At 46.4% G+C, this 14244-nt stretch overlaps 1 protein-coding gene across 1 annotated transcript in view; it reads right to left on the reverse strand.

The window, feature by feature from the left end:
• Positions 1-14244, reverse strand: part of LOC310699263 (uncharacterized protein) — a 50132-nt gene that overhangs the window by 2881 nt on the left and 33007 nt on the right. Inside the window, exons 16-21 of the mRNA XM_083486886.1 lie at positions 8453-8915; positions 7275-7370; positions 6263-6493; positions 4318-4340; positions 2503-2621; positions 1278-1310 (exon numbers count right to left, since the gene is read on the reverse strand). Of these exons, the coding sequence (XP_083343012.1) occupies positions 1278-1310; positions 2503-2621; positions 4318-4340; positions 6263-6493; positions 7275-7370; positions 8453-8915 (965 nt within the window). The remainder of the gene's footprint in view (positions 1-1277; positions 1311-2502; positions 2622-4317; positions 4341-6262; positions 6494-7274; positions 7371-8452; positions 8916-14244) is intronic.

Below are 14244 nucleotides of genomic sequence, written 5' to 3' on the forward strand. Positions count from 1 at the left end.
ATTAAGGCCTGCATTCAATGTATTCAGGACTGGGGCATTTTCCACAGTTACCTGGACAGCCACTGTTAAGAGTGGATTGGATGAGCTTGGACCCCCTTTGACCTCAACAATGTGCTGCCATTAGTATCATGCTACTGAATTCAAACTAAGGGCCAAAGCATACCTACGATTAGGATGTAGCATGCAGTTGTATCACTGATTCCTCCCCTTACTCCAAAGAAAGCACACCTTTGAGATCTGGATTGGGTCTGGTCCGTGTGGAATAGTGCTTTAACCCTTTGCCGCCTATTGTGGCCCCAACCTGAACAGAGACCTCCCCCCACAAGCAATTTTTTGGTATGCAGGTGCGCCTCAGGTCCACAGCAAAGGCCAAAGGCTAAAGCTACCCCCATCCCCACAAACTACCTTCCCAAAGCTGCCCACCACCATGGCTGAGTCCTAAATCGGATCGGGGACTGAGCTTACTTCTGGAGCCAGAAGAAAAGCTCTGGCGCAGCTGCACTATGCGTATTAAAGGGAAATGTAGCTTGATCCGTAGTCTGATCCAGTAGAATAAGTTCTTTTATCTTCCTAACAAAGGGTTTATTTTGGGATGAAGGTCAGGATAAAAATATAATTTTAATAATATTAATGATGATATTTATATATCGGCAGAGACATCACCTTGCCAACAAAGGTCCGTATAGTTAAAGCTATGGTTTTCCCAGTAGTGACGTATGGAAGTGAGAGCTGGACCATAAAGAAGGCTGATCGCCAAAGAACTGATGCTATTGAATTCTGGTGCTGGAGGAGACTCTTGAGAGTCCCATGGACTGCAAGAAGATCAAGCCTATCCATTCTGAAGGAAATCAGCCCTGAGTGCTCACTGGAAGGACAGATCCTGAAGCTGAGGCTCCAATACTTTGGCCACCTCATGAGCAGAGAAGACTCCCTGGAAAAGACCCTGATGTCGGGAAAGATGGAGGGCACAAGGAGAAGGGGACGACAGAGGACGAGATGGTTGGACAGTGTTCTCGAAGCTACCAGCATGAGTTTGACTAAACTGCAGGTGGCAGTGGAAGACAGGAGTGCCTGGCGTGCTTTGGTCCAGGGGGTCACAAAGAGTCGGACACGACTAAACGACTAAACAACAAATATGAAAAGCCATGGAGCTTTCCCTTAACTTTCCACGGATGGTTTCAGAGCCACCAGGACAGAACTATGAGATGATAAATAAATGTTTTCTCACAAGATTCACCTCCTGTGAATGTTTTCCCTCAAAAGCCCTCAAAATTTACCTTCTTGCACCTTGACTCCAAATACCAGAGTGTCTGTGAAAAGAAAAAGGAGGGAGAGATTTAGATCACACTGCCATGCCTAAAGCAAATCTTGTAACAGCAATGTCATTTCACACATTCCCCCCCCCCCTTATTTTAGTGGTAGGGTTAAGTAAAAACATGTTTTTGGTGGCAGAGAAGTATTCCCCTCAACTCTGTTACTCCTCCATCACCTTAAATTCACCTCAGCCTCCTGAATTCCCGTTTCCTCTCCTCAGACTAAGAAAAGTTTGCAGCAGGCCTGGGTTGTTGTTATTTATTCATTTATATACCGCTTGCCTGCCCAAATGGTTTCTCAGTGGTTTACATGTATGAAATCAATGGTAAAAATATGAGCAATAAAAAATGTCATCGAAACACTGAAACATTCATCCTTAATTAAAATATAATAGCAAACGAGGCTAGGAGTAAGGACTCTAGATAGAGATTGTAGTTAATAAGTCCAGTCAAAGGCGACTATGGGGTGTGGCGCTCATCTTGCTTTCAGGCCCAGGGAGCCGGCGTTTGTCCACAGACAGCTTTCTGGGTCATGTGGCCAGCATGACTAAACTGCTTCTGGCACAACGGGACACCATGACGGAAACTGGAGCGTACAGAAACACTGTTTACCTTCCCACCACAGCGGTACCTATTTATCTACTGGCACTGGTGTGCTTTCGAACTGCTAGGTTGGCAGGAGCTGGGACAGAGCAGGATTTGAACTGATGACCTTCTGATTGACAAGCCCAAGAGGCTCAGTAGTTTAGACCACAGGGCCCTTTGTAGTTAATAACATCTGGCTGGAGCCTGTATTCACTAGTCAAGGTTGAACAACCAACACAAGTTCTTTAAACATATTATAAATTAAAGAAACTAATTATTAATTAGCAAGCACTAATTCTATGCTATTTTGAAATAAATGCCTAATGTCCCTCAGTTACCTCAAGAGCTTTTCACCTCTAAGGGAAGGAAGCAGGAGGCAGTTTTAATATTACTAGGTAGAAAAAAAACCCCTACAGGTTTCCCCTTTTATCTCCACAAGGAAAAGGAACAGAAACTTACTCTTAATTTTTAATTTTTTTTAAAAGGGAAGCTGAAAAGAACTTTCCTTGCCACCCTTATAACCTGCGGCTATGGCCCACCTCAAGCTCACTTTTGGACATATAAGATGTTCTGTATGAAATCTTTGCATCCATTTCCCCCTTACCTTTGAACTGCTTCATGGTACCCTCGAGAAAAGAGGTTTTATCACAGAAGTCCCAGATCCTCCACTTCAGCTCAGGAGAAAAAGCCTCGGGATTCTCAAATGCCTCCTTTTCCTCACACCTGGCAGAGCAACAATGTTAACCCACTGTCCATCCAACTCCGTATTTCCAAATACCGTATTTTTTGCACCATAACACTCACTTTTTTCCTCCTAGAAACTAAGGGGAAATGTCTGTGCGTGTTATGGAGCGAATGCCTGCGGGTGGCGGGGGGGATCTGCTGCAGTCGTGAGCAGAGGATCCATGGTTCCCCTTCCTTCCCTCCTCCGTGGCTCGCTTTAAAACAGTAAAGCAGGAGAAGAGCTGCTGAGTGGGGAGGAGAGGGGGACAGAGAGCCTGCTTGCTTTAAAGGAGCAAAGCGGGAGAGGAGAGGAGCCTTCTCCTCTTAAACCCCTCTTCTGCATTATTAACAGCATCCTTCTCCACACCCCCACGCGTGTTTTCTTTCCCTCCCCACTTAAAACGTGGTTACAAAGTACGGATCCACATGGATCCTCAGGATTTTTGCACTGGGTCACCCCAAATTCACCATCAGATCACGTAGCATGTCCATGGCTACATCTTGCACCAAAAAAATCACGCACCCACTGTTGCCTGGGGCCGCAGTGGTGCAAAAACGTGGTTACAAAGCATGGATCCACATGGATCCTCAGGATTTTTGCATTGGGCTACCCCAAACTCACCGTCAGATCACATGTCTGTGGCCACAGCATGAACCACAAAAATCATACATCCGCTGTTTCGTTTAGAATATTTTTTTTCTTGTTTTCCTCCTCTAAAAACTATGTGCGTGTTATGGTCGGGTGCGTGTTATAGAGCGAAAAATACGGTAAGCCAAAAAAGAAAAGAAAAGGATGTGTTGGAAAGTTACCTCAGAGAGCCTGGAGACAGAGGGGGGTGGGTGTATTGGCAAGGAGGCAATTGCCCCTCAATAATTTTTTTTTTAATGTAATGAAATTTATATACAACTTAGTTTTTTTAAAAATCCTCTAAACCAGCGGTTCTCAACCTGTGGGTCCTCAGATGTTGTTGGACTACAACACCCATCATCCCTGAGCTCTGGCCTTGCTAGCTAGGGGTGATGGGAGTTGTAGTTCAACAATATCTGGGGAGCCACAAGTTGAGAAAGGCTGCTCAAAAACCATGGGTAGGCAAACTAAGGCCCGAGGGCCGGATCCGGCCCAATCGCCTTCTAAATCCGGCCTGCAGACGGTCCAGGAATCAGCATGTTTTTACATGACTTGAATGTATCCTTTTATTTAAAATGCATCTCTGGGTTATTTGTGGGGCATAGGAATTCGTGCACCCCCCCCAAATATAGTCTGGCCCCCCCACAAGGTCTGAGGGATAGTGGACCAGTCCATGGATGAAAGGTTTGCTGACTCCTGCTCTAAACAGTTTACATAACATAAAACATTCACAGGAAAACGCCAATAAAATCAGCAGGCTTACTTACAGAAAGAAGTAAACACCCTAATTAAAATAAAAAAACGGTCAAAACACAGATGAAATCAACAGTTTTAAAAACAAATAAACAAAATAAAATAGCGCAGTCGGACCCCCCCCCCCAAATAAGACATGTGAGGGCAAAATAGCAGCTCCATGTGACACCGGCATGCTCAAAACTATTCAGCTGCTACCCACAGCCCAGAAGAAAGAGAGCAAGAGTGTGTCACGTGCGCGCGCGCACACACACACACACACACACACACACACAGAGGAATGTGATGGTTGGTGGTGCCAGTTAAGCCACTTACCGCTGCAAGAAGCTTTTAATATCCTGCAGGGGAAAAGAGAGAGGCAAGGCAGAATTCAGTGTTTGCAGCAACCCACATTACAATGACCCTTTCAGCATTGAGACTGGTGCCCTCTGGGAACAAGCTGGCAAGACTTGCCAAGCCCAGCCCACTCAAAAGCGGTAAGCCACCTTGAGTCCCACCAGGGAAAATAGCGGGGTATAAATAAATATATAAAAGTAAAAAAAAAAAAAAGCGGTACATACATGGCTTTGGCCCTGTATACCTGAAGGAGCGTCTCACTGCCAGAAGTGAGATTACAGGGAACCAGGCAGAGGGCCTTCTCGGTGGTGGCGCCTGCCCTGTGGAACGCCCTCCCGACAGATGTCAAGGAAAGAAACAACCGCAGAACGTTTAGAAGACATCTGAAGGCAGTTCTGTACAGTGGAACCACGTGCTACGGACGGGATCCTTTCCGGAGGCCCGTCTGTAACACGGAACTGGTGCAAGCCGAAGTGCCGCATCTGCGCAAGGGGTGTGATTTAGTGCTTCTGCACATGCATGAGCAGCGAAACCCGGAAGTAACCCCTTCCAGTACTTCCGGGTGCCACGGGACACGGTGCATGCTCTAGTTATCTCCTGCTTGGACTACTGCAATGCGCTCTATGTGGGACTACCTTTGAAAGTGACCCGGAAACTGCAATTAATCCAGAATGCGGCAGCTAGACTGGTGACCGGGAGTGGCCGCTGAGACCATATAACACCGGTCCTGAGAGATCTGCATTGGCTCCCAGTACGTTTCCGAGCACAATTCAAAATGTTGGTGCTGACCTTGAAAGCCCTAAACAGCCTCAGCCCAGTATACCTGAAGAAGCATCTCCACCCCCATCGTTCAGCCTGGACACTGAGATCCAGCGCCGAGGGCCTTCTGGCGGTTCCCTTACTGCGAGAAGCGAGGTTACAGGGAAGCAGACAGAGGGCCTTCTCGGTAGTGGCGCCCTCCCTGTGGAACGCCCTCCCTTCAGATGTGAAGGATATAAGCACCTATCCTATCTTTTAAAGACATCTGAAGGTAGCCCTGTTTAGGGACGTTTTTAATATTTAATGCTGTATTGTTTTTAACATTCAATTGGGAGCCGCCCAGAGTGGCTAGGGAAACTCAGCCAGATGGGCGGGGTATAAATAATAAATTAATAATCATAGTCATAACAAGAAAACATGTAACCTGAAGCGGACACAACATGAGGTATGCCTGTATAGGGAAGTTTTTAATGGCTGGTATTTTACTGTGGTTTTGTAATTTGTTGGAAGCCACACAGAGTGGTTGGAGCAATCCAGATAGGCGGAAAATAAAGAATAAATTACTACAAATTATGTCTGAACTGTGTCCTTGAAATTTGGTGGTGTTATGTACTAAAGTTCTCACCCTGGGCCAGCAGGGGAATACTGTAGATAGTTATGCAAATAGGGGATCGAAAGTGATGTTCAGTGATTTCACTCGGTGTTTCAGCTCAGTGATTCAGCTCAGCTCAGAGGGTGGCTGCATCTGGCTGTGCTCTGATGTCCATTGATCCCACCTTCGTCGCCAGTGTTAAGTTGTGGGTGAACATATCAGACGACACAGCGATTCTTCAAACAGCTCTAGTTTATTCACAAGCCAGAACAGAACTGAACTGAAGGGTTCAGTCAGCCTGCTTATATAGAGCTCCAGTACAACGTAACTGTAACAACTTTCTAAAACCATCCAATCACTGAACGTTACTTTCAATCCCCTATTTGCATAACTATCTACAGTATCCCCCTGCTGGCCCAGGGTGAGAACTTCAGTACATAACAGGTAGTGCCTCTGACTTTCCTAAACCGGGCCCCTTCGTTTCATGTGTGGGTGAAGGAGCCACAATGTTGCTTTGGGGCCAACCTCACGCTGACTGGAGAGCAGCCCAGGCTGCTCCTTCCGCCATTTTACCTGCAGGAGTTCGCCAGCTGTCTGCTGGCGCTTCTTCTCCACCTCCCGGAGGAGGCACTCGAGGGCAAAGAGTTCGCCGGACAGCTGGGCCATGCGCTCGTCCCTCTTCCACCTGATCTCCATCTCTGCTTGTTTCAGCTGGGCCAGCATGAGCTTCTCTTGCTCCTCCAGGAACTGGCGCAGCTGCCTGAACTCAAGCAACGTCTTTTTCCTCTTTGCTTTCGTTTGCTTCTGAAATAAGCAGGCAGGGGAAGAAGAAAAGGAAGCGCCTGTTAGGATATTTCCGTTCTTCCTTAAAAAGGGAACAGGCTGTTGTGTGTCACAAGCCTGCGTACGTCCTGCTCACAGGGAGTTTCCGTTTTGTATATAGCTTTTGTTTCTGGCTGTTTTCCCTCGACACGGATGCAAGCAGTCATGTTTTTCCTTGGTTCTGACCAACGTTGAATAAAGCTGTAAATATGCTCTTCTGGGTGAATCTTCCGTTGTGGAAACTCTGCGAAAAGGGTGCGCACGAGGCTTGGAATGTGTCTGAGGCTCGTGTCGCTAATTGACTGATACTGTTCCAACGGGAGACCAGGAGATCGTCCAGAGATGATGGATTCCTGCCTGATTGCCTCTGTCTCCCTGGCAGTAGCCCAACAGCGCCCCCCCAAATGCGCTCAGGGAGATCACCCCAGCCGCCCCACCTCAGGCCCACGCCAGCTCCTCACCCCATAATACAGTCGTACCTTGGATCTCGAACGGCTTAGTTGCCGAACTTTATCAGCTCCCGAACGATTGAAAACCAGAAGTGATTGTTCCAGTTTTCGAACTTTTTATTATGAAGGCAAATGTCCAATGTGGCTTCCGATTGGCTGCCAGGAGGTTCCTGAATCCAATCAGAAGCCTCGCTTTGGTTTCCGAACATTTTGGAAGTCGAACGGACTTCCGGAACGGATTCCGTTCGACTTCCAAGGTACGACTGTTAGCTAGTCCTAGCAGTCCTTCACTTCTCAATAAGAGCAACACTTACGAGCAAGACTTTGCTTTCCCTTTTTGTGTCTGCTTTGTATGACAGAACTCTCTCCCTCTCTTTCTTCAGAGTCTCCAGGCAGCTGTAGAGACGATCCTGAAAAGAAACAAGGAAATGTTAATTTAATATACGTGCAGGAATTGATTGGTGGATTGTTGTCTGAAAATAAATTAAGGGTTGTTGGTTTTTTTAAAAGCAAGTATATTATAATGTAAGGTTATTTGTAATGTTTGAAGTTAGACTAGGATTAACTGGGAATATGACGCAGTACCAAGGAGAACTACTAACACATCCGGTGGGGCATGTGGGAAGTCAGATTCGGGGGGAAATGTTTAATTTGTTTAGATTAAATATTAAATTTGTTTTAATTTAATTTAATTTGTTTCAATTAGTGATCAATTGGGGGGGGGGGATGAAAATCAATGAAAAAGATGTGTGCAAAGGAATGAGGAATTCCATTTTGGTCAACTCTTCATTCACTATATATTGTCAAATCAAAAATATCACTTAAAAAGACTTAAAGAATAGGCCAATTTAGGCCATCTTGAATTTTTCAACTTTCACATTCCAAGAATGGAAGGTGTTAAAAAGTTTTAACATAACTAGGGGATTCAAAAGTTATTTTTGTTAAATTAATATTATTTGGTTTCGCTTGGTAAGTAATATGTGTGTGGCATGGCATAGAAATCATTAGAAATGATTGACAAGTAATTGCAGTTATATTGTTTTTTATTATTATTATTATTATTATTATTATTATTATTATTATTATTATTATTAATTTAATTTTTATTAATAATAATTTTTATTATTTAGAACTACCTGACATTTTCAGAAGGCAAAATTAGAAATCTGTGGTTTTCTGAAGCCGTTTATGTGCTGCTTCAACAAACATAGACTTACCAAGCTAAATGTCGTCCAATCACAAAAATAATAGCACACACCCAAAAACATAATTTTAAGACCACTCACTGAATTTTTTTGCAAAAATTAAGTTTCACCCCCTAAAATGTCACTTCCTATTGGACTATGCCTGTAATCAGAGTATCTGATCACAGCAAAACCTGCAAGACTAGCTTGGGATTTATTTTCCAGCAAAAGTTAACAAGAATCAACATGAACTATATTTGGCATTCCCAAGAAAATGAAAAGGATGCCGTTATCAAGTTATTTCCCACCTTGTACCCTTGGACAGACTCCTCCGGCGGAAGCAGTGTGTGTGTCCAATGTTCTTCAGATTCTTGACAAAGCTTACACACCAATTTCTCATCCTCTTTGCAGAACAGGCTGAGCTTTTCACTGTGGCTCTCGCACAGCTCCCTCTTCCCCAGATTCAGTGGCAGGAGTTTAATCCTTTCCACGATATTTGCCAGCTGCCAGTTTGCCCGGAACTTCCCTTTCTGGAGGATGGCGCTACAGACGGGGCACCTCAAGGTCCACAGGACGTTCCAGTTCACCGCGTGCTCCTTGATGCAACCCCAACAGAAGCTGTGGCCGCAGTCGACGCTCACGGGGTCTGTGAAATACTCTTTGCAGAGGGGACACCTGGCTTCCTCGACTATGTAAGCGGACGGCTGAGCTGAGGCCATGGTGGGCAGAGACCCTCGAAACCCCGTCGCTAAAGGATGTAGCTTGTGGGACCTGTTAAGAGAACGGCAGGATAGCAATGGACTAGAGAAGGAAGGAATAACTCTTGTGAGAGGATATTGTCTCCCATCCAACAACTACAAAGGCTCTAATTCCGCATGTTATTTCTTTGTCAATTTTATTTGCAACCTGTTCCTCATTATTTGCAACCTGTTCCACACAATCCCAGAACAAGAGACAATATTAAAATGCAATGAAATAATATTTAGTTTAAATGCAACTACTGCATGCAACAGGGACGCGGGTGGCGCTGTGGGTTAAACCACAGAGCCTAGGACTTGCCAATCAGAAGGTCAGCGGTTCAAATCCCCATGACGGGGTGAGCTCCCATTGCTCGGTCCCTGCTCCTGCCAACCTAGCAGTTCGAAAGCACGTCAAAGTGCAAGTACCTTCCAGTGGCGGGAAGGTAAACGGCGTTTCCGTGTGCTGCTCTGGTTCGCCAGAAGCGGCTTAGTCATGCTGGCCACATGACCCGGAAGCTGTACGCCGGCTCCCTCGGCCAGTAAAGTGAGATGAGCGCCACAACCTGAGTCGGCCACGACTGGACCTAATGGTCAGGGGTCCCTTTACCTTTACTGCATGCAACATGGATCCTGAACGCCTTGTGATTCAAACATTTGTCTCCTGAATGCCGCAAACCCAGAAGTGAATGTTCTGGTTTGCAAGCGTTCTTTGGAACCCAAACGTCTGACGCAGCTTCTGATTGGCTGCAGGAGCTTCCTGCAGCCAATTGGAAACTGCGCCTTGGTTCCCTAACATTTTGGAAGTCGAATGGATGTCTGGAACGGATTCCATTCGATTTCCAAGGTACCAGATTGGAGAACGATGCCTTCTCTACATCTCTAGCACATCCCTCAAGATATACCTCTCAGGTCTCCCTCTCTTTTCTTTCTCGGGGTTTGATGCACGTTTCCTGCTGTTGTTCCATAGATATATGGATAAAGGTAGAGGGCTAGCTGGTTAAATTAGTCTTAGTTGGGCCAGTGAGGAGACCAGGGGAGAATTAGCTGTGGGATCCCAGAGTGGGTAATCTTCATAAAAAGGAGAGAGGGAGGGAAGGAAGGGGAATAAAAGATCAGGCTAAGTTCAAACTGAAAGCCAGGCGGAATAGCTTTGTAGGCATGGCTAAACAAATATATCTTAAGCATATTCAGCGAAGGCACCTGCCTGGTGTCAATAGGTTTCACAATGATCTGGAGATCTCCTGGAACAAATCCTCCAGAACTGACTTCCTGCGATTAAGGAAGGCAAAGGGGAAAACCGTGCTTGCTTTAGGCAGCTGTCATCCGACCTCCCCGCAAACAAACCAAGACAAACACTCGGCAGGTAGCTGACACAGCTTAACCCACCCAGGAAACAAAACAGAATGAATGCTCAGAGGCAGGTGACTGGAAGTAACCTATGGCCAGCGCCCTTGGCTTCTTTGCAGAGAATGAGCACACAAAGACCTCTTGTGATCAGCGCTGCTGGCCCACCAATCAGTGCATGGGTAGGCAAACTAAGGCCCGGGGGCCGGATCCGGCCCAATTGCCTTCTCAGTCCGGCCCACGGACAGTCCAGGAATCAGCGTGTTTTTAGATGAGTAGAATGTGTGGTTTAATTTAAGTGCATCTCTGGCTTATTTGTGGGGCATAGGAATTCGTTCATATATTTTTTTCAAAATATAGTCCGGCCCTCCACAAGGTCTGAAGGACAGTGGACCGGCCCCCTGCTGAAAAACTTTGCTGACTCCTGAATCAGTGTGCAAATTGGGCACTGTTGTTTAGTCGTGTGAACCAACATGGACCAGAGCATGCCAGGCACTCCTGTCTTCCACTGCCTCCCGCAGTTTAGTCAAACTCGTGTTCATAGCTGTCCAACCATTTCATCCTCTGTCGTCCCCTTCTCCTTGTGCCCTCCATCTTTCCCAACATCAGGGTCTTTTCCAGGGAGTCTTCTCTTCTCATGAGGTGGCCAAAGTATTGGAGCCTCAGCTCCAGGATCTGTCCTTCCAGTGAGCACTCAGGGCTGATTTCCTTCAGAATGGAGAGGTTTGATCTTCTTGCAGTCCATGGGACTCTCAAGAGTCTCCTCCAGCACCATAATTCAAAAGCATCAATTCTTCGGCGATCAGCCTTCTTTATGGTCCAGCTCTCACTTCCATACATCACTACTGGGAAAACCATAGCTTTAACTATACGGACCTTTGTTGGCAAGGTGACGTCTCTGCTTTTTAAGATTTCTTTCAAACTGTTCTTAACCTGAAGCACCACTTTAGCTAATGGGGCCTTCCGCTGCCGCCATGCCACCGGAGCCCGATTTCTGTTCTCATCCTGAAGCAAAGTTCTTAACCTGAAGCACTATTTCTGGGTTAGCGGAGTGTGTAACCTGAACCGTATGTAACCCGAGGTATCACTGTACTGAGAAGGCCCTCTGTCTGGTTCCCTGTAACCTCACTTCTCGCAATGAGGGAACCGCCAGAAGACCCTCAGTGCTGGATCTGAGTGTCCGAGCCGAACGATGAAGGTGGAGACGGTATACAGGACTGAGGCCGTTTAGGGCTTTAAAGGTCAGCACCAACACTTTGAATTGTGCTCGGAAATGTACTGGGAGCCAATGCAGATCTCTCAGGACCGGTGTTATGTGGTCCCAGCGGCCACTCCCAGTCACCAGTCTAGCTGCCACATTCTGGATTAATTGCAGTTTCCGGGTCACCTTCAAAGATAGCTCCACGTAGAACGCATTGCAGTAGTCCAAGCGGGAGATAACTAGAGCATGCACCACTTTGGCAAGACAGTTTATATTCCACCCCTTTGCCCAAGAAGATCAAGGTAGAATGCATGGCTCTCTGCACCCTCAACTGAATCCCCACAGCAGCCTTGCAAGGTAGGCCACTGGGGGGGGGTCACCCTGTGAACTTTGTGGTGCACTGTGGGTTTGAACCCTGGCTTCTTGGGTCATTGCACTTGGAAGCAGAAATATGAATTCACCCTAAGAAATTGCTCAGCAGGTGAACCCACTGTTAAGGATGGTTTAATTTCCTGAGCCAGGAATTTTTACTTATGTTAAATGTACTTTTAACATGGGCTTTTTCTCCTCTGGCAGTAGCTCTCATATGATTGGCTGACTGTGAGTCACATGAGAGAGGCCTTCCGTTCTGTTGTGTCTGTTATTCCAGTAACTGTCGTTTTTTAAACTGCTTTCTCTTTGTGTATGTGAGAGGGGCTGGCTGCTGAGAGAGGTGATGTTGTGTCACTGATCTGTCTGATGTGAAACGGACAGAGGAAGATCCCAAAACATTTAATAGGGAGAAACCTGTGCAGGAGCTCTCTGTAAGGAACAAAGAGAATACTGCTGAGGTGAAAGTAAAACTCTGGTTCAAGTCTCAACAGTTATGTACTTAAGTCTAAGTAAGAAGACCTCAGTCTACAATTCAAGTGGGAACATACCCATGTTTGAATAAGCATGAGATTGTAAATATATTCTTCTCATATGTTAATGACCATTTGGATCCCTTCCAGTCCTCATCATGGGACTGAAACTGCCTTGGTCGCACTGGTTGATGATCTCCGGCGGGCTAGGGACAAAGGTGAGAGCTGTTTCCGAGTTCTGCTGGATCTCTCAGCGGCGTTTGACACCATCGACCATAACATCCTTCTGGACCGTCTTGAGGGGCTGGGAACTGGGGGCACTGTCATACAGTGGTTCTGCTCCTTCCTCCTCGGCTGTGAAAGTGGTGGTGGTGGGGATGAGTGTTCAGACCCCTGGGCTCTCACTTGTGGGGTGCCTCAGGGTTCTGTCCTCTCCCCCATGCTTTTCAACATTTACATGCAGATGCTGGGAGAGATCATCAGGGGGTTTGGGCTGGGTGTTCATCAGTATGCGGATGATACCCAGCTCTACCTCTCTTTCAAATCGGAACCAGTGAAGGCGGTGACAGTCCTGTGTGAGTGTCTGGAGGCAGTTGGAGGATGGATGGCGGCTAACAGATTGAGGTTGAATCCTGACAAGACAGAAGTACTTGTTTTGGGGGGACAGGAGGCGGGCAGGTGTGGAGGATTCCCTGGTCCTGAATGGGGTAACTGTGCCCCTGAAGGACCAGGTGTACAGCCTGGGAGTCATTTTGGACTCACAGCTGTCCATGGAGGCACCGGTCAAATCTGTGTCCAGGGCAGCTGTTTACCAGCTCCATCTGGTACGTAGGCTGAGACACTATCTGCCTGCGGACTGCCTCACCAGAGTGGTGCATGCTCTGGTTATTTCCCGCTTGGACTACTGCAATGCGCTCTATGTGGGGCTACCTTTGAAGGTGACCCGGAAACTGCAATTAATCCAGAATGCGGCAGCTAGACCGGTGACTGGGAGCGGCCGCCGAGACCATATAACACCTGTCTTGAAAGACCTACACTGGCTCCCAGTACGTTTCTGAGCACAATTCAAAGTGTTGGTGCTGACCTTTAAAGCCCTAAATGGCCTCGGTCCAGTATATCTGAAGGAGCGTCTCCACCCCCATCATTCTATCTGGACACTGAGGTCCAGCACCGAGGGCCTTCTGGCGGTTCCCTCACTGCGAGAAGCCAAGTTATAGGGAACCAGGCAGAGGGCCTTCTCAGTAGTGGCGCCCTCCCTGTGGAACGCCCTCCCACCAGATGTCAAAGAGAACAACAACTACCAGACTTTTAGAAGACATCTGAAGGCGGCCCTGTTTAGGGAGGCTTTTAATGTTTGATGTAGTACAGTATTTTAATAAAAAAAATTTGGAAGCTGCCCAGAGTAGCTGGGGAAGCCCAGCCAGATGGGCAGGGTATAAATAATAAATTATTATTATAATTATAATGAAAGCAAAGTTCTTCTGAATATTCTGGACACTGTATAGTCTTTACAAAAAAGCTATCAATCACCTAGAAGTTATTTAGCTTCTTAGATGTAAGCTACTCTGTTACATTGGATATCATCAAAATTTGTGGAATCCCCTCCCCCGACAGTGATGCATATTTATTTATTTTATATCCCATCTCTATTTATCTCCCTGTGATCATGGGGTTCCTTGGAGGAACGGGTGTGTGCAGTATATGCTGTTTTTCTAAGTCTGAAATGAAACATGAGCAATAGGAAGCAAAACCTTTAATAAAATTAAACATCTCAACCACATGAAATACACCCCAATGTCTGCCGATACATATAAAAGCAAAAGTGCTCCTTAGAAATCTATAGATGGAACTGCCTAATCCTTAACTTCCAATTATACTAGGGGCCATATTTGTATAAATGGAAATGTCTCACCATCCCCTAGAATTTGCTCTGTCCTCTCACTAGAACTTTAATTCAGCAGGCTCTTCATTTC

This window comes from Podarcis liolepis (genome assembly GCF_965112155.1).
Source record: "Podarcis liolepis genome assembly, chromosome: 2".
Lineage (NCBI taxonomy): Eukaryota > Metazoa > Chordata > Lepidosauria > Squamata > Lacertidae > Podarcis > Podarcis liolepis.